The sequence below is a fragment of the Amblyomma mixtum genome, chromosome 2 (genome assembly GCF_055824585.1).
Source record: "Amblyomma mixtum isolate Tamu chromosome 2, ASM5582458v1, whole genome shotgun sequence".
NCBI lineage: Eukaryota > Metazoa > Arthropoda > Arachnida > Ixodida > Ixodidae > Amblyomma > Amblyomma mixtum.
In genome coordinates, this window is record NC_143013.1 from 11,609,862 (window position 1) to 11,633,631 (window position 23,770).

The following is a 23,770-nucleotide window of genomic DNA, read 5'->3' on the forward strand; positions in this document are numbered from 1 at the left end:
GACGCGGCGCGCCGCGTTCCTTCCGTTAGGGGCGCTGCGCTCGCTTTCGCAACCTACCAGGCTTAACCAAAGCCATGTCCCCGCCAATTTTTTTGTTTTTTTGCTTGGTATATATGTGCAGTTTGGACGGCAATTTCAGCAGTCATTTCGTCGTCAGGCTGCCGGTACTTTAAGGTGATGTTCGACAGAGATTGCCGAGAATGACAGCTGAAAGCAAATCACATTGAAAAACATTACTGCGTCAGTTGTTCAAGCTTTCGCTATATGTTCACCTTTTCTTCTCTTTTTTTCTTCTTCTTGGGAGAGCAGAAAAGCATGGAGAAGCATGGAAAGCAGGACAAACACGGCAAGCCGAAAGAATCCAAGGAAGCCCCGGGCTCTGATGGTGCGAAAGTGGGCAAGGTGGGCGTCTTTATTTTCGAATTAAATGGTGCAGACGCGAAGTTTTGTTTAAGCTCTTTTTAGCCGAATATTTTTGCTGGCATTATGGAAATCAGCTCAGACAGCCCGAGCGCAGCGCGGATAGTTAATTACCAAGACACTCCCCTTTATCTTAAGTTGCTGCTTCGGTCAGGGACTGCTCGCGACGCCTGCGTGACGTCACATTAACCAGCCGCAACATCTGTAGTGATGTGGGCTCAGTATCTGACTCGGGAGAAGGTTTAACGTCTCAAAGCAGCTCAGGCTATGAGAGACGCCGTAGTGAAGGGCTCCGGAAATTTCGACCGGAGCCCTTCACTACGGCGTCCTTCAGAGCCTGAGTCGCTTTGGGACGTTAAACCCCTATAAACTAAACTAGAAGTTGATTTGTTCGCGCCTGTACCACGAGCCGGAAAGCAGCGTCCCAAATACCGCGTATGTTGAAATACGTTCACAGAAACTGCGTGATGTTTTGTTGGGCTCGGATGAGACGTTACTATAAGTTCATTTTCATGCTGATCGATAAGCTGCTCTTGCCTGCCAGTAGTGAAAAATAATTTTAAAATTTTGTTTCACGCAAAGCCTCTTATTATAAGTAGTTGAAATGCACCCCTACACGCTGAGGAAAGAAATAATATTACTTGCTGGCCGTTGAAGTTTCATGTCTCCGGTCTTTTAAAGGTGAATTTTTCGCTTTCATAGTAGGATGCCGATGGCTGCGAACTATAATCGCTGATAGAGCACAGTTGATGTTTGGTTTTCGTAATTTGCTCTATGTCGCGTTACTTGAGACTCAGGCTTTAAACGTAAAGCCTCTTTTCTGGGCAATACGTTTCACTAGGTGGTTGGAAGCAAGCCACTGTTTCCCATAGAATAAAAAAAAAAATTAGGTTGCTGTCATCGCAAGCTGTAACCGGAGCTTTAGACGCAGCGTTGACTCCGACGCCTGATTTTTCCAAGCTGATTAACACTATGCAAAGAATGCCTTCTATGTTACGCCGTTGGCCATTTAGTTTCCGTGTTCCAGTTATGTTTGGCGCCTAGGCCCACGCTAAAGCTATCGCAGTAGCGGGTCAAAGGGTGCTAACCTAGTGATGTCTGCGTTGACAGTGTTGACCAGTGTCTGTTATTCTATAAATAGAGTACTGCTGTCAAGGAGCCCTAGCAGGACTGCCAAATACGCAAGCATAAAAACGCTAATAGCAAAACTCTATACTCCGCGGAGCTCACGAAAAACATAGCGAAAAAAAATATTCAATCAAGGCAACGTATATACGACTTGAGAACAGAAGGCGACAGTGAACTAAATATGTGACAAATGGGTAATACTGTACGTAAAGTTTAAATAAAAACATTTATTTAAATTTAGCTACCGAAGACAGTATCCAGAAAAGCTGTTCCCATTGCTTTACACTGCTCCGCTCTATGTTAACAATGAGACAGTTTCTGGCTAGGGCTGCTTTCGCCTACAGCACGCCGCGGGAAGCTTTGAAGGAAGCTTGGAAATATCGAGGTCCTTCCATCCATGGTAGGGAGAAGGTGGGCAGATGGTTCTCGATACACACAAAGTGAACAGGGGAACCGTGATGGAAGTGAACCATGGATAGAAGGACCTCGATATTTCCATGCTTCCTTCAAAGCTTCCCGAGAAGGTGGGCAGATGGTTCTTGATGCACACAGAGTGAAAAAGGGACGGAGAACCTCCGGGCTCGGCTTTGTTCACTTTGTGAGGTCTTTACATGTGGCACAGGACCAGAAGAGGGCACAGTCTAAACCGCTGGCGCCGGCGACAGAGGGCATGTGCGTGCGTGCATTCCTCTGGTTCTGCGTCTCGTTTTTTTTGTTTTATTTTTTATTTACACACGAACCAACTCGCCCAGCATTTCACTCGATCTTTTTTTCATGTGGAAACACGCGCCTTGTTAATTCCCGTTGCAGCCGCCCGAAGCCAGCGCGGCAGCCGGAGTACAGGCAGCTGGAGGTCCGGCGGTAAGATAAACCACACTGTAAAAACGGCTCTTATTAAGACAAGCGATGAGTGCTTAGTAACTCCTGCCTCCTGGGCTGCGAGTTTTTCTTATCAGGGGACCGAATTGAATGACGTCCTGAAAAATAACGTATAAACATCTTGTTCGACATAAACTTACGTGAGGTAATGTGAAAACATATGTGCTTGCATTATGATGCCATCTCCTGCGCCAGCAGTCGTACATTGCGAGAGGGAGGGGAGGGGGGGGGGGGAAGGGGGGCGGTTAGCAGGTGCCGCTTGATGGCGCTACGACACACCAAGGAAGAAGTAAATTTACCCGAAACGTACTTTTGTACTCGGTAAATTACGGCATCTGTAATTTATATGCTCATAATTTCTTCTGTACCCTTCTAAGACAACTCTGCATTCACTAGACGCGCGTTTATTCAGCTGCAAACGTCCGTAATTACTCATGCACGCTTGCAAACAACTCTGCGTTCACTAGACGCGAGTTTATTCAGCTGCAAACGTCGAACCGTCGTGGGGCGGTGGAATCGTCCGTGTTCCACTCGCCGCAGGCTCGGGTTCGACTCCTGACTTGACCAAATTTTTTAAATTTTTTTTAATTGACAGATCGTGCCGCTTTGGATTGGATTCTGGATTGGCTATGGATTCTTGAAAGCATGACATATCCTGCCCTCGACTCTCATGAGCCATAAAAGGCTTTCACCTTTAAAAAATCCCGTGTAAACTTTACTGCGAACCTTCCACTTTTTCTCGGGCAGCATTGCGAACGTTCAGTTTGCATTTGTGTTACTATGGATTCGCTTCTGTGACAGCACATTCGCGCGGCACACTTCCGTTGCTTTCTTCCCCATAGTCATTCTTCCTTATTTATTTTTTTTCGCCCAGGTGTCTTCCGAAGCTGCAGTTGCAGGACGTTCCCGACCGAAGAGGAAGCTTGCCGTCTTAGTGGCAGCGTTTACAGCGGCTATATTGCTCTTCGGCGCACTAGGGTTTGTGAGATTGGTCAGGTTTGCTTACCAAGTAGGAGTCTGCGATACCGAAGGATGCATAAGGCACGCCGAGGAGTTGAAGAGCGCCATGAACACTGCGGTCAAACCGTGCACCAACTTCTACAGCTTCGTATGCGGCTCCTGGAAGCCAATCTGGAAGGAGCGTTCCATGATCGAGCGAATCCTGAACCGCTCCCTATACATCGCTCTCGAGGAACTGCAGGGAGATCCCAAGCAGGCTCCAGTCCCCATGGCGCAACGTCATTTCCAAAGATGCATGGCTAAGCGCACCGCGGATTTTGTTAAGAGCGAGACTGAGAAATTCAAGAGATTCAAGAGAGAGGTGGGCCTTACTTGGCCCGAAGAGTGGCCGGATACCGGTGTGCCCCCGCTGATGATCCTGATCAACTTGACTGTGAACTGGGACATCAACTTGCTCTTCAAACTGCGCGCCATGCCCCCTTACCGGAGTCGGCCCAAGTCTCTGTACATAAGGCGTGGAGACTGGCGACCCACGTGGCAAACCCGTACGGTGGAGCAGTTCACTGCCCTCGTCAAGCAGCACTGCGAGTACCTGGGAGTGGAACCACCACAAAGTGGCCTCTCGCAGCTGAAAGAATATTTAAAGTCCATGATCGACCAAATTATGACGAAATTCACTCCAGACTCCAGAGACGAGCAAAAACAGACGCTGAAACAAATTGGCGCTCTTACTAAGTCCGATAAAGAACAGTGGTGGGAATACCTCAACGAGATTTACCGTCCTCAGTTGACATGGAGTCAAGATGATGTCGTGTTAATCGAGCACCCGGAGCTACTTTCACGCCTCCATAACTTGCTCGAAACTACGCCGGCAACCTGGCTCCGGATGACTGTCTCGTGGGCGTTCATTCGCCTGTACTTGTGGCAGGCTATCGACAAACCAGAATTGCGCTACGAGGCCGATGCGAGTACGCTCCAGACCATCAGGGCGCTAAATTGCTTCTCGCACGCGGAGGCCACTTTCGGGCTGGTTGTGTCTGCCAGGCACATCTACGAGCGGTTCAGCAAGACTTTGCGGGGTACAATAAACAACTACTTCGACGTTTTGCAAGAACAATTAAAGTCCGAGTTCGCAAACACCTCGTGGATTGACGCAGTCGTAAAGAAAAAGTCTCTCGCAAAGCTGGACAGCATCTGGAGAGACGTGCTGCCCGACAGCCGCTTCTTTTCGCGCTACAGCCTGGCCGCGCTGTACAAGAACTTCCCTGACGCCGTCGACTCGTTCATGGACAACATCGTTAACGGGACCAAGGCGGTCCGAAAGATCCTGGCTAGTGAAGACTTCGTCAGCATATACTCCAAACGGCTAGGTAGAGGCAACGTGGCGAGCCGTTACAGCTACTACTACAACGCCGTGTCCATGGGCATCGGCGCTCTCGAACCTCCTTTGCTGTACGATGACGGTACGTTCGCAATGGCATATGGCTCCATGGCAACGACCCTGGCGGCATCTATGGTCCGGTCGTTCGACGAACGCGGCATCCTTTACGACGAGAAAGGCGCGGAGGACAGCTGGTGGAATGTGGGACGCGACGAGTACAACAAGCGTATCAGGTGCGACCTGGGCATCACCTCCTCCGGAGTGCAGCCGCCCAGTAACGCCAGCGCCGCCTCAACACCGCAGCCTTCGTCGAGCACGTACGTGAGTCCGTTGTTCTCGAGACAGCTGGCCGTGCACGCCTCCTTTCGGGCGTACCGCAAGGCTATCCGTATGTGGAGTAAATCGGACGTGATGAAGCTGGAGGGGCTCGAGGCTTACACTGACGACCAAGTGTTCTTCATGACGTACTGCCTCATGACGTGCGCTGTGGAGAGCAACGGCGACGAGTGCAATGTGCCGCTGCGTCACTTGCCCATATTCGCCGCCACATTTCGCTGCGGCTCCAAAGACGCGATGAACCCGAAGGACAAATGGACATTCTTTGAGTGATGTTTTTTATTTTTCGGCGCCATATATGTGCTTTTCCTGCTTTTGCGTCACCGTTTAGTGTGCGCCTATGTCTTTGCATTAACTGTTTCTCTTAACGTCGCCCTATTGCTGCACTGTTTCTCTTAACTTCTCCATATTGTTCATCATCATCATCATCAGCCTGACTACGCCCACTGCAGGGCAAGGACCTCTCCCATGTCTCTCCAATTAACCCTTTCCTTTGCCAGTTGCGGCCACCGTATTCCCGCAAATTTCTTAATCTCATCCGCTCACCTAACTTTCTGCCGCCCCGCCGCGGTGGCTCAGTGGTTACGGCGCTCGACTGCTGACCCGAGACGCAAGTTCGATCCCGGCCGCGGCGGCTGAATTTCGATGAAGGCGAAATTCTAGAGGCCCATGTACTGTGCGATGTTATGTTAGTGCACGTTAAAGAAACCCAGGTGGTCGAAATTTCCAGAGCTCTTCACTACGGCGTCCCTCATAGCCTGATTTGCTTTGGGACGTTAAACCCCAATAAACCAATAACTTTCTGCCGCCCCCTCCTGCGCTTGCCTTCTCTTGGAATCAACCCCGTTACCCTTAAGGACCAGCGGTTATCTTGCCTTCGCATTACATGCCCTGCCCAAGCCCATTTCTTCCTCTTGATTTCAACTAAGATGCCATTAACCCGCGTTTGTTCCCTCACCCGTGCACTCCGCCCTTTTCCGATCTCTTAACGTTACACCTATCATTTTTCTTTCCATTGCTCGCTGCGTTGTCCTTAACTTAAGCTGAACCCTCTTTGTTAGCCTCCACGTTTCTGCCCCATAGGCGAGTACCGGTAAAATACAACTTTTCTCTTGAGGGATATTGGTAAACTGCCATTCATGATCTGAGAGAACCTGCCATATGCGCTCCACCCCATTCTTATTCTTCTAGTTATTTCCCCCTCATGATCCTGATCAGCTGTCACTACCTGTCGTAAATAGACATATTCTCTTACTACCTCCAGCACCGGGCCACTAATTGCGAACTGCTGCTCTCTTGCTGAACTGTTTAATATTACCTTGGTTTTCAGCATGTTAATTTTTAGCCCCACTGTTCTGCTCTGCCCGTCTAATTCATTGATCATACTTTGCAGCTCATGTCCTGAGTGACTTAGCAAGGCAATGTCATCAGCAAATCGCAAATTGCTTAGGCATTCTCCATTAACTCTTATCCCCAACTGTTCCCATTTCAGTCCCCGGAATACCTCGTGTAAACAGGCAGTGAATAGCGTGGGCGAGATTGTGTCTCCCTGCCTAACACCTTTCTTTATTGGAATTTTATTGCCGACTTTATGGAGAACTATGGTAGCTGTGCAATCGTTATAAATATCTTCCAATATTTTCACATAACACTCTTCTACACCGTGATTCCGCAATGCCTGCATGACTGCTGAGGTTTCTACTCAGTCAAATGCTTTCTCGTAAGCGATGAACGCTATATATAGGGGCTGGTTATATTCTGCACATTTATCTATCACCTGATTGCGCGAATATGGTCTATTGTCGAGTATCCTTTACGAAAGCCTGCCTGATCATTTGGTTGATTGAAGTTTAAGGTTTTCCTGACCCTATTAGCGATTACCTTAGTAAATATCTTGTAGGCAACAGACAATAAGCTGATCGGCCTGTAATTCTTCAAGCCCTTAAGGTCTCCTTTCTTATGGATTAAGATAATGTTAGCGTTTTTCCAAGCTCTAGGTACTGTTAAGAGTGGACAACGTGGTCCTGAGAGCCGGGTGTGACTCATCGCAAAGCAAGGGATATGACGAGGCCTGGCGCCGGCGGCAGAAGCATAGACGACGACGGCCGGGGCTGTTGCACTCCAAATCACCGAACCTCCGAACCGATCGAAGGAGGCCGTCTCCCACGGGCCTGGGAGAAATTACTGTCAGACGAGTGTCGTCGTTAGGCAAAGATGCGGCGAGAGTTTGCCACAGCAGCAGCACGGCGGAAGCAGCGGTATACGTTGGCCGAGTCGGTCTTCGGGTCACCGAACGGGATGATGCTACGCAAGGTCACGCTGAGCGAGGCTGCTAATTGAAAGACGCTGTGTCGAAGGGGTCTCGTGCTTCGGCCATCCGGCGGGGGAGTTCGAGAAGGTTCAACCACCTGCGAGAAGACTGCGGGATTCTGCTTTCCCACGGAGGCAACGCACAGAAAACTTGCGGCAGTGGTCAAGGTGACGCATCTGTGTTTGATGACTGTCTTCCCCTTCTCATCCCCCGAGCTGTGAGAGAGCGGGAGGGCTTCAGCACCGCCCCGTGCCGTGGGTGGTACCGCCAGCGTCATCAATGGCCCATCCGATTGGTCAACGTTATTCGAACCAAGTTCCCCAGTCAGGGATCTGGGGAACGCGAACCGTATTTAACGGAATGTTGTTGTGTGAGCTTTTGCATTCGCTTTCGATTCGATTCTCATCTGTAAATATGTAGAATAAACCCTTCTATACAGTTTCCTCGATAACGCAGTCCGACATCGTCATTGGGAGACGGTACCTGCAGAGCTAAACGAGTTAGTCATCTCCAGGACCCCTCCGTCTTCAACTCTGGTTCCAGCGGTGGGATAGAAGCCCCATCTTTAACACTGGTTCCAGCGGTGGGCTTGCGGCCCCGTTCTCAACAGTACACTCGAGGTCACAAAGCATTGCGTATACAGGGTGGTTAGTTTTTCGAGCACAATATCTCCTTCATCCTTCAACAAATCTGCTGTTATCTGATCCTCAGCAGCTGCTTTCCCCTTCTGCATTGCTGCTAAGGCTTTCTTTACTTCCTCCTTCATTACTGGCGGGATGTCCCATTGCTGTGCTCTACTGCCTCTCTCAGTAACATTCTGATTGCAATCGATACTGTATAGATTTGCGTAGAACTCTTCAGCTACTTTAACTATCTTATCCATATTGCTGATGACATTGCCCTCTGTTTCTTATCGCATACATCTGGTTTTTACCTATGCCTAGTATTGTTCACGTTGTCGCAATTCGGAAGCCGACACTCGAATGACTTAAGTTGTCTGCCAGTGCGCACTGTGGCGCGTCGCTCCGCTGCCCTTAGCAATGGTGCATCTGGTGTGCTGTACCGAATTAACGCACACACAGACAGCGAAGGTGGCGTTCTCTCAGAATCTGCGCTGTTGTACCGCTTCTTGTTTGTTTTTATACCCGATATCTGACAATTTTCATGAATAATTCTCGACAAACGAAAAAAGACAAACGGAGGATTATAAGGCCAGTAAGAGTCGCGCAAGCACCACTGTTTCAGATAGGCTCATTCACTTTTCTTACACCATGCACCGACGTCTGAAACGCTGCCAATAAACTCCTTTTCGCCCCACAAGCGCATTTATACATCTTTCCCAAGCGCCTGTGCCGTACTAGGATGAGGAGAAAGTTTTCGTGGTCATAGAACATGCCAAATGCGAATACGTAGGCGCATACTCAAGAAAGTCATGATGGTTAACTATGCATAATAAGGGGATCCAGTCGTATACCTATGTATGGTGATGTTGATAACGAGAGGGCAGCGAGATAGAGGTGAAAAGTGCAGCCCTTTGTGTCCTGAATCGTGACCAAGGTCACCTGACCGCCATGGCGAGTAAAAACGGCAGCCAACATTGTACGCTTGTGAAAGAAGAGGGAGCCTTGTTCTCATCTCAAGGTTCAGTGGCAACGGGAAATTGTAATCTGGCGAAAGTGACGCATGAAGCTTACGCGTAGCACGCGTCATGGAAAGGCGCAATGGCGTGTAATATGCGATTACACTCGTCGAACATGCCAAATACAGGCTTGGCGATCTCTGCGGTTTTCCATTAATCTTACGCCAGTGAAGACTTCACGCTCGACTCCGCACTTGGCCCAGAGACAGACCGCCAATTTTAAGCACGAAATTATTTTACCTGCCATTCTTGGCAATCTTTTTTGGCCAAACATTGTATCAAACTCTAAGAGAAGTTCTCTCCGAAACCAGCGCCGAATATGACGTCGAAATTTCGCTCAGGAATGCGTTCGTATACGGGGGAAAAAACTTTCCGTTCTCTCCGAGCAGGATTGGAATGAATGCCGGCGCGGAGCGAGGAATTGGCTTACGCCTTAGTCCACTCGGCCATCGCAGGGCAGTGGCGCATCGCGTAACCGCTGCACCACTGCGCCAGGAGTGGTATGAGGACTCCCAGGGATCTATGAATCTAAAGTAGAGAATGACCTTCTGCATATATGAGAATTAACCTACTACGCTATTGCGTCCTATCATCAAGGCGGAGTTTAAGTATCCCTTCCATTTTTTTTCCTTGTTCCGCAAACGGCGTGACTATTAAATCGCTGGCATCCACCGCTTCCTCGAGCATACGTACAGCTTTGGTTAGAAGTACACAGGCCACAGCCTGCAGGACAAGCAGAACTCTAGTCAGCACCTTTTCAGGGGTTTAAAGTTTTAAGAACAGCCCAGCTATTAGCTCTACAGGAAAGCACGTAGTCCGAGGACTTTTGACCAAGGCAGTTAAGGCGCGAAAAGGATCTCTTTTTTATTTATTTACAAATACTGCAGACAGCAATGCTGCCCAAGCAGGAGAGGGTTACATATGCTGTAGTAACAATTCAGCAAAATTTTTTTCATTGGTAGGCTCAACAATAAATGACGGCAAACAGTTCCACTGATACGTTGTGATTGGAAAGTAGGAATTCTAATGAAGTTTTGTCCTGGCGAAATAGAGGCGGATTACCTTGGCATAGTTCATTGTACTACATCTATGGGGTGCAACAAGAATGTAGGTGTCACATGGCAAACCGGATCTGTTGTTATACAGCATATAAAAGAATTTTAGCCTGGAAACCTGACGGTGCACATGAAGGAGAAGGAATGGCTCGTGCCTTTTATTAATGTCGCCCCTCGTTTAACCCTGCTACTGGCTGAAAGCAAGCGCTCGTCGGAGACGGAGGCACGACCAATTCTATATATCCTCCTTGGGCACGACCTGGTTACGTGAGGAGCCATCTGCGCCTGCGAAGTGGCGTGTGGTTACGGTGCTCTGCTGCTGACCGGAAAGACGCGGGTTCGATCCTGGCCGCGGCGATTGAATTTCTTTGGAGGAGAAATTCTAGAGGCCCGTGTACTGTGCGATGTCAGTGCACGTTAAAGAACCCCAGGTGGTCGAAATTTCCGGAGCCCTTCACTACGGCGTCTCTCATAGCCTGAGTCGCTTTGGGACGTTAAACCCCATAAACCAATCAAACCGAAGTGGCACGTGTTTGACAACTGCCGCCATCTGTCGCATGCGCCTTTCACTAACATGAACTGCTCATGCGCAGTGGGAGCTGGAGGTTTTGGTATTCAAGCAGTGGAACTGGAGGAGAAGAGGCGCGCATGCGCAAAGCGGCCTTGTGAAAAGGCGGATTCCTGGTGGAGCGCAGAGGCGTATCCGTCGGCAGCACCCACGCGAGGAAAAACTCCGTGCACTTGAAGCAACCGTCAAAGTACAGCGCGCAGGGAGGACAGCGTATGAACAAGTAGCAGGTGTCACAGATCACGTGATGCAACGAGGCTTGCCTACGTGCACGAATTTCTTGGTGTTCGACGAAGTCTTGCCTCATAGGTACGAGAGACTAGAAATGAAGACTAAAAGAGGCTACAGAAGTGGAGACCGGTGGATTGCAGATAGCAGGCCGTCGTGACGCAACTGGAGGTGTTTCTAAGCGCTCGGTGACATTGAAAGCACGTAGTGTGCAGTATGACGCAACCTAGTGTCCCCTGTGATGCCACAGGCGTCAAATACGCTTAGGTTCCCTCTCTGGACAATTTATCAGTGAAAAACCTCGAGACGCATGTGAAGGTTCCTTCTTTTTAGCCGCGAAAATCAATATGCCACCTGATCAAAAATGCGTACTTAATATAAAATAAATGGGGCAAGCGTATACAGGGTGTTTCACGTAAGGCTTTACACTATTTCTGGCAAATGAGCGTTTCAAATTATAAGAGCGTTTTTTTTCGGCATAGCTATGTCGGCGCTGTAAGAATACAGCCAAGACTTGCGAACTAACAGGCTGGTTAACTAATATTGAACAGTAAAACTTTTAACTATTACTGTTAGGCTCCTTAATTATTGAGAGGCGTGTAGCGAACCGTAATTATTATCCATGTGATTTTTTAGAATTTCGAAAACGCGTTTGCCCTCGGTGCAGAGGCCCAACAAATTTGGCTACTTCGACGAGTTAGTGCACTGGGGAGGATGCGTTGCCTGCAAGCTTCTCGAAAGCGCATTTATTGTGGCGCGATGGAGCCAAGCATATGTTTAACCGTGTTTTCAAAATTCTAAACACTGATATGGGTATTAGTTACAGTGGGCTACACGCCTCTCAGTAATTAAGAAGCCTAACAGTTATAGTCAAAAAGGGCATTGTTGAATATTAGTTAACCAGCCAGCTAATTAGCTGTGTTCTGACACCGCTGACCATGCCAAGCCGAAGAAAGCTCTCGGATGCCTCAACCGAAACGCCGAGAAAAGGGATGATGGAGGGAGTGAAAGCAACTCAGGCTAAGAGGGACACCGTAGTGGAGGGCTCTGGAAATTTCGGCCACCTGGGGTTCCTTAACGTGCACTACATCGCACAGTACACGGGCCTCCAGAATTTCGCCTCCATAGAAATTCAGAGGAAAGATAGAGGCACCGTCAGTGGAGGGCTCCGAATGAATTCCGACCACCTGTTGTTCTTTAACATGCGCGTAACATCGCACAGCACAGGGGCATGTTTTACAATCTCGCCCCCATCGAAACGTGTCCTCAAGTGCAGCAGCCGGTTAAGGCATTTCCACTCTTTCCTGCTGAATGCCAACCTCTAGAAGAAGACGAGCAGACGAGCTGCAAAGCCATCGCTATCAGGAGAAGAAGAAGTTCCGCGAGCCGTGCGTGACGAGCGCGTGCCGCGATTCTACCGATCCCGAGACGACTGCGTTGCCTCGATCACCGCAGCCTTTCAGGGCCCTCGACCGCACCAAGAGTTCACAAGCTGCTCTGAAGTTTTAACGCCTCCTCTTAAGCACGCGAGAGGAGCCGCGGCGGCATGGCGAGCAACTTGCCTGCGTCAGCTATGTCACCCGCTTCGCCTGCTTCGCCTGTGTCGCCTGTGTCGCCTGCTTCGCCTGTGTCGCCTGCATCGCCTAGAAGGCACAAGCGCCCCCCTAAGCCTCATCCCATGAGACCCAAGGTACTACGACCGAGTTCATAGGGCGAACGCCCTCACTTGCGCTAATGACGCACGTCGCTTTCTGCGTGCACTGCTAATTACTCTCAACAAGTTCGGTCTGCGCATGAGCCCTTTATGTCGATGTTCTCGATCAGCGGGGCAAACTCAGCGCTGACGTGTACCGGAACGGCTACTAGGAATGTGTTTTGCGAGGAATGTGTGTTTCTCGGGTTGGAGTGGGTTTCATAGAGGTAACAATTAAATTTATTCCTCTTGTAATTGGCGCCATTTTCTACTCTATAAAACCTGCTCCGCCCATGGCGATACCCTAAAGGCACGCCTGAAAAGCATGTCCGTTTCGGCCTGGTTCGCTAACCTGCTTGTTCTCAGGCTGGTGGTGACACGGGAGAGAGACAGGACCGTAGGTGCCATTCACTGGAGCAGGGCGATATTTTAGCGCGCGAGCACTGAAACCTCCAATCTCAGATTTCCCTGATTTTTACCTGTCCGAAGCATATCTTCGTGACCCTGAGGTTGCTTGGGAAGAACAACTTGGGTCTCACAAGCCCTACCGGTCGCAGCAGCTGCCATCGCAGGGCAGTGGCGCTTCCCTTAACAGCTGCACAGCTGTGCCCAGGAGTGGTACCAACACTCCCAGGGATCTATGAATGTCCTGAATGACCAATTCCGCGTATATAGGCATTAATACATGAACGCTCTCGCGCCATACACTTAAGTCCGACTTCGCCGTTCTTTGTTATTGAAAACCGAGCCTTGAATCGAAACCGAGGTGAACAAAAAAAAAATAAATGTTAGCGCACCTAATTCGCATTTTGCCTCACCACGCTAAATCAGCTGCCATTTTTTTTCTCCTGCCATTCTCTCTAGCTGTGTGTCTGCTAATCGTAATTGTGATGTTGATTTTGATTACTTATTCGCTTCACACTTTGCGTTTAGAAATCAGTCTTGAACGCGAAGAGAGTAAGCAATCAGCGGGATTGCCGTCATTCTACGCAATGCGATAGAGTTGGTATTCGGAAAAGCACATCCTATGCCTATAGTGCCTAGAATATACTGGCGGTTGGTAGATGCTCATGTTTTCTCTTTTTGAATCGGAGTTGGCCAGGCCATGTGCAAGATTTAAGATGATTTTGTAGTGCCAAATATGATTTTTAGTGGGAAATCACTTCTAACCGCATTCTCCGGGCTTTAGAGGTGTGCATCTTACTAAGCCTCTGAGGAGCAAGTGTAACTGGGTCATTTGGTCATGTGTTAATATTTAAATAGATTTATTACAGTAGACCTCTCCCCTATCCTTTCTAATTAACTATCCCTTCACCCCCTTTCATTTCACTCCTACACACTGCCTGCTATCCTTTATTTCCGCTGTCCTAGCTCAGGTGCTTCCCGCAGCGATAGCAGATGCCGGGGCTAGCAAAAATCTTTTCCTTCCGTTTATTATGTTTTATTAAAACCACTTACTACTACTGCTCACTGGGTCAGTGGACACATCAATCGCCCAGTGAGTAGGCGATGGCGTCCACCCACAAGTTGGAGCAGTTATGCGCATTTCTTTTTCTCAAAACCAGCGGAAGCTTTAGACTCTGTTGGTTTTGAGGAAGGAAAAGGCGCATAGCTGGCTTCCTGGGTCAGTGGACACCTCAATCGTGCTTTGAGGCACGTGGCGGTGGTGTTTTTGACCCGCCGCGGTGGCTCACTGGTAAGCGCTCTCGGCTGCTGAGGAGTTCCCGGGGTCGAACCCGGCCGCATTTTGATGGAAGCAAAACATAAAAGGCGTCCGTGTGCTGTAGGATGTCAGTGCACGTTAAAGATCCGCAGGTGGTCGAAATTATTCCGGAGATGACCAACTATGGCACCTCTTTCTCCATTTCTTCTCTCACTCTTCCCTTCCCTCACTTCACGGTTCGGGTGTCCACCAAGGTGAACAATTACCGCGCATTTCCTTTCCTCAAAAATCTTTTTTTTTTTTTCTGTGAGGGAGGAGGGTTATACCCAGGTCTAACAGGAAAGTACTCACATGACCCTTCAGGTGATAGCTTTATGATTAGATTCTCGCGAAATTGAGCTTCCGTCTTTCGAAAAATTTTGTACGGGCTAATGATTTACGGGTTCCTCCTTTGTGTCAGTGGGCTAGGCGTTACCATGTGTTCTCTCTCGCAGTCGCTATGAAAGCATTTTAATTAGCGCCATCTGCTATGGGTGCGTCAACTTACAGTTGCAGTCAGTTGCGAGGTCAGTGCAACGCATGCGTCGTCAGTGCGCCGGTCGCAGCAATGCCGACAGGCTATAGGTAGGCGCACTGGTATCAGTACCAGTTCGAAACACTGTGGGTTTATTTGGAGCGTTGGTCTTGCAGACCAAGGCGTCCAGTGGTCCGAGGCGGCAGCTTCAAACTTCGCGAGGGCGTCGGGACGAAAAATTCAGGGGGGCACTTTGTTGATCTAAGTGCGGTGAGGCGAAAGCCTTAAGCGCAGTGTTGCTGCTTGTGTCACTGATGTGTGGTTAAGATGTTATGCTTCGCCTCTAAGAGTGGAACGCGACAGCGTCTCGCAACGCTGTCAGGGGGTCCACAGAACGCCATCGCCCATTCGGCTGTACGCCTTGCTCGCCGGTAAATTGGTTTTTGAGGGAAGGAAATGTATCTCTCTCGCTTATCTCGGTGGACACCTGAACCTCGCCTTAAGGGAAGGGAGGAAGATGGGAGGGAACGAAGACGCCGTATTAGCTAGACGCGCCTTTGTTAATTCCAAACCATCGAGGTGGCATGGCGGAGTGGTTAGCGTGCGCGTCTCGCACTCCAGAGACCCTGGTTGGATTCCCCAAATAGGCCAATTACCTACTCGGTTTTATTTAGTTTTGTGGTCTGACTAGAAATGTTAATTAGGCTGATTGGTCTTTACCATTGATCTAATGCCACCCATCATGTCATGTCACTCACTTGTCAAGTGATGGAACTCTCTAGAATGTTCGACACAATGTCTATGAAACGTATAGAAACGTCTAACTATTAATGATGGTTAATGATAGTTAAACATGACTTTCACATTTCGTGATACGAATTAATGTATGGTTAATGATAGTTAACGTGACCTTAACTAGTACACTGATTAATTAGTCCGCCGCGGTGGCTCAGTGGTTATGGTGCTCGGCTGCTGACCCGAAAAACGCGGGTTCGATCCCGGCCGCGGCGGTCGAATTTCTTTGGAGGAGAAATTCTAGAGGCCCGTGTACTGTGCGATGTCAGTGCACGTTAAAGAACCCCAGGTGGTCGAAATTTCCGGAGCCCTCCACTACGGCGTCTCTCAAGCCTTAGTCGCTTTGGGACGTTAAACCCTATAACCTAAACCTAACCTGATTAATTAGTGTTGTTAAGGTACAGGCGCAGAGCACAGTCCAACATGCCACTTCTTAACTACTAATAACCAATTATTCATTTAGTCATTAAGTACAACGATATAATCATGAAATCCCTTTATACCGGCGCGGTGGCTCAGTGGTTATGGTGCTCGGCTGCTGACCCGAAAGACGCAGGTTCGATCCCGGCCGCGGCAGTTGAATTTCTTTGGGGGAGAAATTCTAGAGGCCCGTGTACTGTGCGATGTCGGCGCACCCCAGGTGGTCGAAATTTCCGGAGCCCTCCACTACGGCGTTTCTCATAGCCTCAGTCGCTTTGGGACGTTAAACCCCATAAACCAACCAAACCAACCTACCTTTATATCAAATTCCGATGTCTTCCGATTGCACCCGGTTAAGTATCGATTGACTATTGACTGGCATATGCCCATATAAGGCATGCATCCGAAACGCGGACACATTTGCTAACACGTCTTCTTCACGACAGTATGAGGCATTAAAGGCTTTCGCTTTAATACAGGTCAGGGCGTGTTTTTTTTTTTGCTCGGTACATGAGTGCAGTTTGGACGGAAATTTCTGCGGTAATTTCGTCCTCAACCTGCCGGGACTTAAAGGTGATGTTCGGCTGCGATTGCCGAGAATGGCAGCTGAAAGCAATCATATTGAAAAAGGAGGATGGATAGCTGGGCGAGTTTGTAATATTACGTCGTGGGAGGGAACAGCGCGAACAAGACGACAGACGAAGCAAGAGGACACAAAGACGAGCGCTGACTCGAAACTGAATTTTTTATTGAAAAGAGAAATCATATACACATCATAATCACGTGAACAAATAGAGCAAAGAGCATTGGTCTAACAGAATCAAGATGAACAATCGCACCATATGCCACGTGGTGAACTCCGAACAAAGGCACCCCTGAGAACCCAAATGAAACAAGTCACGAATTATCTAAAAACGATACTTCTTTGTCAACTAATGCCAAAGAAGGCTGGCTGATACACTGTGATTCTTTCTTCCGTATGAAATAAGCTTCCATAATCTCCCTGGTCATTTCATTCCGGTGTCTAAACAAAATTTTAGTTTTTGCGACCAAAGGGCGGCACTTTTTCTGTTTCTTTTTATCATTTTCTTTCCCACAATCGCGGCAGTGATCTTTAAGATGAAAAACATTACTGCGCCAGTTATTCAAGCTTTCACTATATATACACCTTTGCCCTTTTTTTTCTTCTTCTTGGGAGCGCAGAAAGGCATGGAGAAGCATGGAAAGCAGGACAAACACGGCAAGCCGAAAGAATCCAAGGAAGCCCCGGACTCTGATGGTGCGAAGGTGGGCCAGGTGGGCGTCTTTTTTTTTTTTTGCGAATTAAATGGTACAGATGCGAAAGTTTAAGCGCTTTTTAGCCTAAGATTTTTGTTCGAATTATGGAAATCAGCTCGGGCATCCCGAGGGCAGCGCGGATAGTTAAATACCAAGACACTCTCATTTATCCTATGCTGCTGCTTCGGTCAGGGACTGCTCGCGGTGCCTGCGTGACGTCGCATTCGACCAGCCGTAGCGTCGGTGGTGACGTGGGCTCAGTATCGGACTCGGGAGAAGGTTTAACATCCAAAAGGGACTCGGGCTTTGAGGGGCGCCGTAGTGAAGGGCTCCGGCCGCAATTTCCGGAGCCCTTCACTACAGCGTCCCTCATAGCCTGAGTCGCTTTGGGCCTGTACCACGAGCCGGAAAGCAGCGTCCCAGGTACCGCGTCATCGTATGTTGACATATGTTCACAGAAACTGCGTGATATTTGGTTGGGCTCGGATGAAACGTTACTATAAGTTCATTTTCATGCTGATCGATAAGCTGCTCTTGCCTGCCAGTAGTGAAAAATATTTTTAAAATTTTGTTTCACGCAAAGCCTCTCATTAGAAGTAGTTGAAATGCACCCCTACACCTTGAGGAAATAAATAATATTCCTTGCTGGCCTTCGAAGTTTCATGTCTCTGGCCTTTTAAAGGTGAATTTTTCGCTTTCATAGTAGGATGCCGATGGCTGCGATCTATAATCGCTGATAGAGCAGAGTTGTTGTTTGGTTTTGGTAATCTGCTCTATGTCGCGTTGCTTGAGACAAGGGCTTTCGTGATTTAATTCCGGAAGTACTAAACATAAAGCATCCTTTATGGGCACTACGTTTCGCTAGATGGCTGGAAGCAAGTCACTGTTTGCCATAGAATAATAAAAAAAAATTTAGGTTACAATCATCGCAAGATGTAACCGGAGCTTTAGACGCAGCGTGTTATCCGACGCCTAATTTTTTCAAGCTGATTGACACTATACAAAGAATGCATTCTATGTTATGCCGTCGGCCATTTAGTTTCCGTGTTCCAGTTAAGTTTGGCGCCTAGGCCCAAAGCTATCGCAGTAGCGGGTGAAATGGTGCTACCTTAGTGATTTGTCTGTGTTGACAGTGTTGACCAGTGTCTATTACTCTATTTATAGAGTACTGCTATCAAGGAGCCCTAGCTGGACTGCCACATACGCAAGCATAAAAACGCTATCAATAGCAAAGCTCTATACTCCGCGGAGCTCACGAAAAACATAGGCAGCGAAAAAAAAATATTCAATCAAGGCAACGTATATACGACTTGAGATCAGAAGGCAGCAGTGAATTAAATATGTGACAAATTGGTAATACTCGACGTAAAGTTTAAACAAAAGATTCGTTTAAGTCTAGCAACCGAAGGTGGTTCCCAGAAATGCTGTTCTCAGTGCGCTACACTGCTCCTGTATATGTTAACGACGAGGCAGTTTCCGGATAGGGCTACATTCGCCTACAAAACATCGCGGGAAGCTTGGAAGGAAGCACGGAAATATCGAAGTTTGGTTTGGTTTGGTTTATGGGGTTTAACGTCCCAAAGCGACTGAGGCTATGAGAGACGCCGTAGTGAAGGGCTCCGGAAATTTCGACCACCTGGGGTTCTTTAACGTGCACATCGCACGGTACACAGGTTTCGCCTCTATCGAAATGCAACCGCCGCGGCCGGGATCGAACCCGCGTCTTTCGGGTCAGCAGCCGAGCACCATAACCGCTGAGCCACCACGGCGGCGGAAATATCGAGGTCCTTCCATCCATGGTAGGGAGAAGGTGGGCAGATGGTTCTTGATACACACAAAGTTAACGAGGGAACCATGACGGAAGTGAGCCATGGATAGAAGGACCCCGATACGCGATGGCTCAGTGGTTACGGCGCTCGGCTGCTGACCTGGAAGCCGCGGGTTCGATCCCGGCCGAGGCGGCCGAATTTCGATAGAGGCGAAATTTTGAGGCCCGTGTACTGTGCGAAGTCAGTGCACGTTAAGGAACCCCAGGTGTTCGAAATTTCCGGAGCCCCTCACTACGGCGTTCCTCATAGCCTGAGTTGCTTTGGGACGTTAAACCATAATAAACCAATAAACCAACCTTGAAAGCGTCCCGAGAAGGTGGGCAGAGGGTTCTTGATACACACGAAATGAACAAGGGAACCATGATGGAAGTGAACCATGGATAGAAGGACATCAATATTACCATGCTTCCTTCAAAGCGTCCCGAGAAGGTGGGCAGAGGGTTCTTGATACGCGCAAAGTGAACAACGGAACCATGATGGAAGTGAACCATGGATAGAAGGACATCAATATTACCATGCTTCCTTCAAAGCGTCCCGAGAAGGTGGGCAGAGGGTTCTTGATACGCGCAAAGTGAACAAGGGAACCATGATGGAAGTGAACCATGGATAGAAGAACATCAATATTACCATGCTTCCTTCAAAGCGTCCCGAGAAGGTGGGCAGAGGGTTCTTGATACGCGCAAAGTGAACAAGGGAACCAGGATGGAAGTGAACCATGGATAGAAGGACATCAATATTACCATGCTTCCTTCAAAGCGTCCCGAGAAGGTGGGCAGAGGGTCCTTGATACGCGCAAAGCGAACAAGGGAACCATGATAGAAGGACATCGATATTACCATGCTTCCTTCAAAGCGTCCCGAGAAGGTGGGCAGAGGGTTCTTGATACGCGCAAAGTGAACAAGGGAACCATGATGGAAGTGAATCATGGATAGAAGGACCTCGATATTACCATGCTTCCTTCAAAGCGTCCCGAGAAGGTTTGCAGAGGGTTCTTGATACGCGCAAAGTGAACAAGGGAACCATGATGGAAGTGAACCATGGATAGAAGGACCTCGATATTTCCATGCTTCCTTCAAAGCTTACCGAGAAGGTGGGCAGATGGTTCTTGATACACGCAAATTGAACAAGGGAGGGAAAACCTGAGGTTCTTCCCTCCTTTGTTCACTTAGTGAGGGCTTTTCATGTGGCACAGGACCAGAAGAGGGCACAGGCGCAACCACTGGCACCGGCGACAGAGGACATGTGCGTGCGTGCGTGCGTTCTTCTAGCTTTGCGTCTCGTTTTTTTTCGCTGTTTTCTTTTTTTTTGTTTCAACACGAACCAACTCGCCCAGCGTTTCACTCTTTTTTAATCTGGAAACACGCGCCTTGTTATTTCCCATTGCAGCCGCCCGAAGCCAACGCGGCAGCCGGAGTACAGGCAGCTGGTGGTCCGGCGGTAAGATTAACCACCCTGTAAAAACGGCTGTTAATAATACAAACGAAGAGTGTTTCGTAACTCCTGCCCCCTGGGCTGCGAGTTTTTTCAATCTGGAGACCGAATTGAATGACGCCTTCAAAAGTAACATATAAACATCTTGTTCGACAAAAACTTACCTGAGGTAATGCGAAAACATTTGTGCTTGCATTATGGCGCCATTTCCTGCGCCCATCATCGTACATTGCGTGGGGGAGGGGGGGGGGGGGCGGTTAGCAAATGCCGCATGATGGCACTACGACACGCCAAGAAATAAGTAAATTTACCGGAAACGTGCTTTTGTACTCAGTAAATTGCGGCATCTGTAACTTATATGCCCATAAGTACTCATGAACGCTTCTAACACAGCTCTGCATTCACTAGACGCGAGTTTATTCAGCTGCAAACGTCGAACCGTCGTGGGGCGGTGAAATCGTTCGCGTTCCGCTCGCCGCAGGCCCGGGTTCGATTCCCGCCATGAACAAAATTTTCTTTCCTTACCTTTTTTAATTGACAGATCGTGCCGCTTTGGATTGGATTCTGGATTGGCTATGGATTCTTGAAAGCATGACATATTCTGCCCTCGACTCTCATGAGCCATAAGTCTTTCACCTTCAAAAAATCCCGTGTAAACTTTACTGTGAACCTTCCACTTTACTCGGGCAGCATTTCGAACGTTCAGTTTGCATTTGTGTTACTATGGATTCGCTTCTGTGACAGCACATTCGCGCGGCACACTTCCGTTGCTTTCTTCCCCATAGTCATTCTTCTGCCTTATTTATTTTTTTTCCTCCAGGTGTCTTCCGAAGCTGCAGTTGCAGGACGTTCCCAACCGAAGACGAAGCTTGCCGTCTTAGTGGCAGCGTTTACAGCGGGTATATTGGTCTTGGGCGTACTAGCGTATGTGAGATTCGTAAGGTCTGCTTATAGCCTACAAGTCTGCGATACTGAAGGATGCATGAAGCACGCTGCAGAGTTGAAGAGCGCCATGAACACTGCGGTCAAGCCGTGCACCAACTTCTACAGCTTCGTGTGCGGCTCCTGGAAGCCAGTCGGGAAGGAGCGTTCCATGATCGAGCGAATCCTGAACCGCTCCCTATACATCGCTCTCGAGGAACTACAGGGAGATCCCGAGCGGGCTCCAGTCCCCATGGCGCAACGCCATTTCCAAAGATGCATGGCTAAGCTCACCGAAGATTTTGTTAAGAGGGAGGCTGAGAAGTTCAAGAGATTCAAGAGAGAGGTGGGCCTTACTTGGCCCGAAGAGTGGCCGGATACCGGCGTGCCCCCACTGATGATATTGATCAACTTGACTGTGAACTGGAACATCAACTTGCTCTTCAACCTGCGTGCCATGCCCCCTTACCGGAATCGGCCCAAGTCTCTGTACATGATGCGTGGAGATTGGCGACCCAAGTGGCAAAATCCTACGATGGAGCAGTTCACTGCCCTCGTCAAGCAGCACTGCGAGTACCTGGGAGTGAAACCACCACAAAGTGGCCTCACGCAGCTGAAAGAATATTTAAAGTTCATGATCGACCATGTTATGACATTCACTCCAGACGCCAGAGACGAGCAAAAACAGACGCTGAAAGAAATCGACGCTCTTACGACGTCCGATAAAGACCAGTGGTGGGAATACCTCAACGAGATTTACCGTCCTCAGTTGACATGGAGCCAAGATGATGTCGTGCTAATCGAGCACCCGGCGCTACTTTCGCGCCTCCATAACTTGCTCGAAAATACGCCACCAACCTGGTTCCGGGTGACTGTCTCGTGGGTGTTCATTCGCCTGTACCTCTGGCAGGCTATCGGTAAACCAGAATTGCGCTACGGGGGCGATGCGAGTACGCTCCAGACCATCAGGGCGCTAAGTTGCTTCTCGCACGCGGAAACCACCTTCGGCCTGGTTGTGTCTGCTAGGCACATCCACGAGCGGTTCAGCAAGACATTTCGGGATACAATAGACAACTACTTCAACGTTTTGCAAGAACAATTAAAGTCCGAGTTCGCAAACACCTCGTGGATTGACGCAGTCGTAAAGAAAAAGTCTCTCGCAAAGCTGGACAGCATCTGGAGAGACGTGCTGCCCGACAGCCGCTTCTTTTCGAGCTACAGCCTGGCCGCGCTGTACAAGAACTTCCCCGACGCCGTCGACTCGTTCATGGACAACATTGTTAACGGGACCAAGGCGATCCGAAAGATCCTGGCTAGTGAAGACTTCGTCAGCATATATTCGAAACGGCTAGGTAGAGGCAACGTGGCGAGCCGTTACAGCTACTACTACAACACCGTGTCCATGGGCATCGGCGCTCTCGAACCTCCTTTGCTGTACGATGACGGTACGTTCGCAATGGCATATGGCTCCATGGCAACGACCCTGGCGGCATCTATGGTCCGGTCGTTCGACGAACGTGGCATCCTTTACGACGAGAAAGGCGCGGAGGACAGCTGGTGGAATGTGGGACGCGACGAGTACAACAAGCGTATCAGGTGCGACCTGGGCATCACCTCCTCCGGAGCGCAGCCGCCCAGTAACGCCAGCGCCGCCTCAACACCGCACCCGCCGTCGAGCACGTACGTGAGTCCGTTGTTCTCGAGACAGCTGGCCGTGCACGCCTCCTTTCGGGCGTACCGCAAGGCTATCCGTATGTGGAGTAAATCTGACGTGATGACGCTGGAGGGGCTCGAGACCTACAACGACGACCAATTGTTCTTCATGACGTACTGCCTCATGACGTGCGCTATGGAGAGCAACGGCGACGAGTGCAATGTGCCGCTGCGTCACTTGCCCATATTCGCCGCCGCATTTCGCTGCGGCTCCAAAGACGCGATGAACCCGAAGAACAAATGCACGTTCTTTGAGTGATGTTTTTTTTTTTCGGCGCCGTATATGTGCTTTTCCTGCTTTTGCGTCATCGTTTAGTGTGCGCCTATGTTTTTGCACAAACTGTTTCTCTTAACGCCGCCCTATTGTTCACGTTTTTGCAGTTCGGAAACCGACCCTCGGATGACTAAGTTGTCTGCAAGTCCGCTCTATGGCGCGTCGCTCCGCTGTCCTTAGCAGTGGTGCATCTGGTGTGCTGTACGGAATTAGCGCGCGCACAGACAGAGCGGGTGGAGTTCAGTCAGAATATGCGCTGCTCTACCGCTTACCGTTTTTTTTTATACCAGATATCTGACAATTTTCATGAACAGTTTTCGACAAGTGTTCATTG

At 49.1% G+C, this 23,770-nt stretch overlaps 2 protein-coding genes across 2 annotated transcripts; both read left to right on the forward strand.

Annotated features, from left to right (window-relative positions):
- The first annotated feature begins 342 nt into the window (after positions 1–342).
- LOC149358423 (neprilysin-1-like) lies at positions 343–23,770 on the forward strand. Its single transcript, XM_089568835.1, has 4 exons — positions 343–402; positions 2,359–2,409; positions 17,194–17,286; positions 21,349–23,770. The coding sequence occupies exons 3-4, from the start codon at positions 17,200–17,202 to the stop codon at positions 23,419–23,421; spliced, it is 2,160 nt and encodes a 719-aa protein (XP_089424961.1). The 5' UTR covers positions 343–402; positions 2,359–2,409; positions 17,194–17,199; the 3' UTR covers positions 23,422–23,770.
- LOC149358424 (neprilysin-1-like) lies at positions 3,348–5,463 on the forward strand. Its single transcript, XM_089568834.1, has one exon. The coding sequence runs from the start codon at positions 3,494–3,496 to the stop codon at positions 5,375–5,377; it is 1,884 nt and encodes a 627-aa protein (XP_089424960.1). The 5' UTR covers positions 3,348–3,493; the 3' UTR covers positions 5,378–5,463.

Coding starts and splice junctions, on each gene's coding strand:
- LOC149358424 (XM_089568834.1), top strand. CDS start 3,494: ATGAACACTGCGGTCAAACCGTGCACCAACTTCTACAGCTTCGTATGC.
- LOC149358423 (XM_089568835.1), top strand. CDS start 17,200: ATGGAGAAGCATGGAAAGCAGGACAAACACGGCAAGCCGAAAGAATCC. Junction 17,287..21,348: donor ATGGTGCGAAGGTGGGCCAG/GTGGGCGTCTTT, acceptor TTTTTCCTCCAG/GTGTCTTCCGAAGCTGCAGT.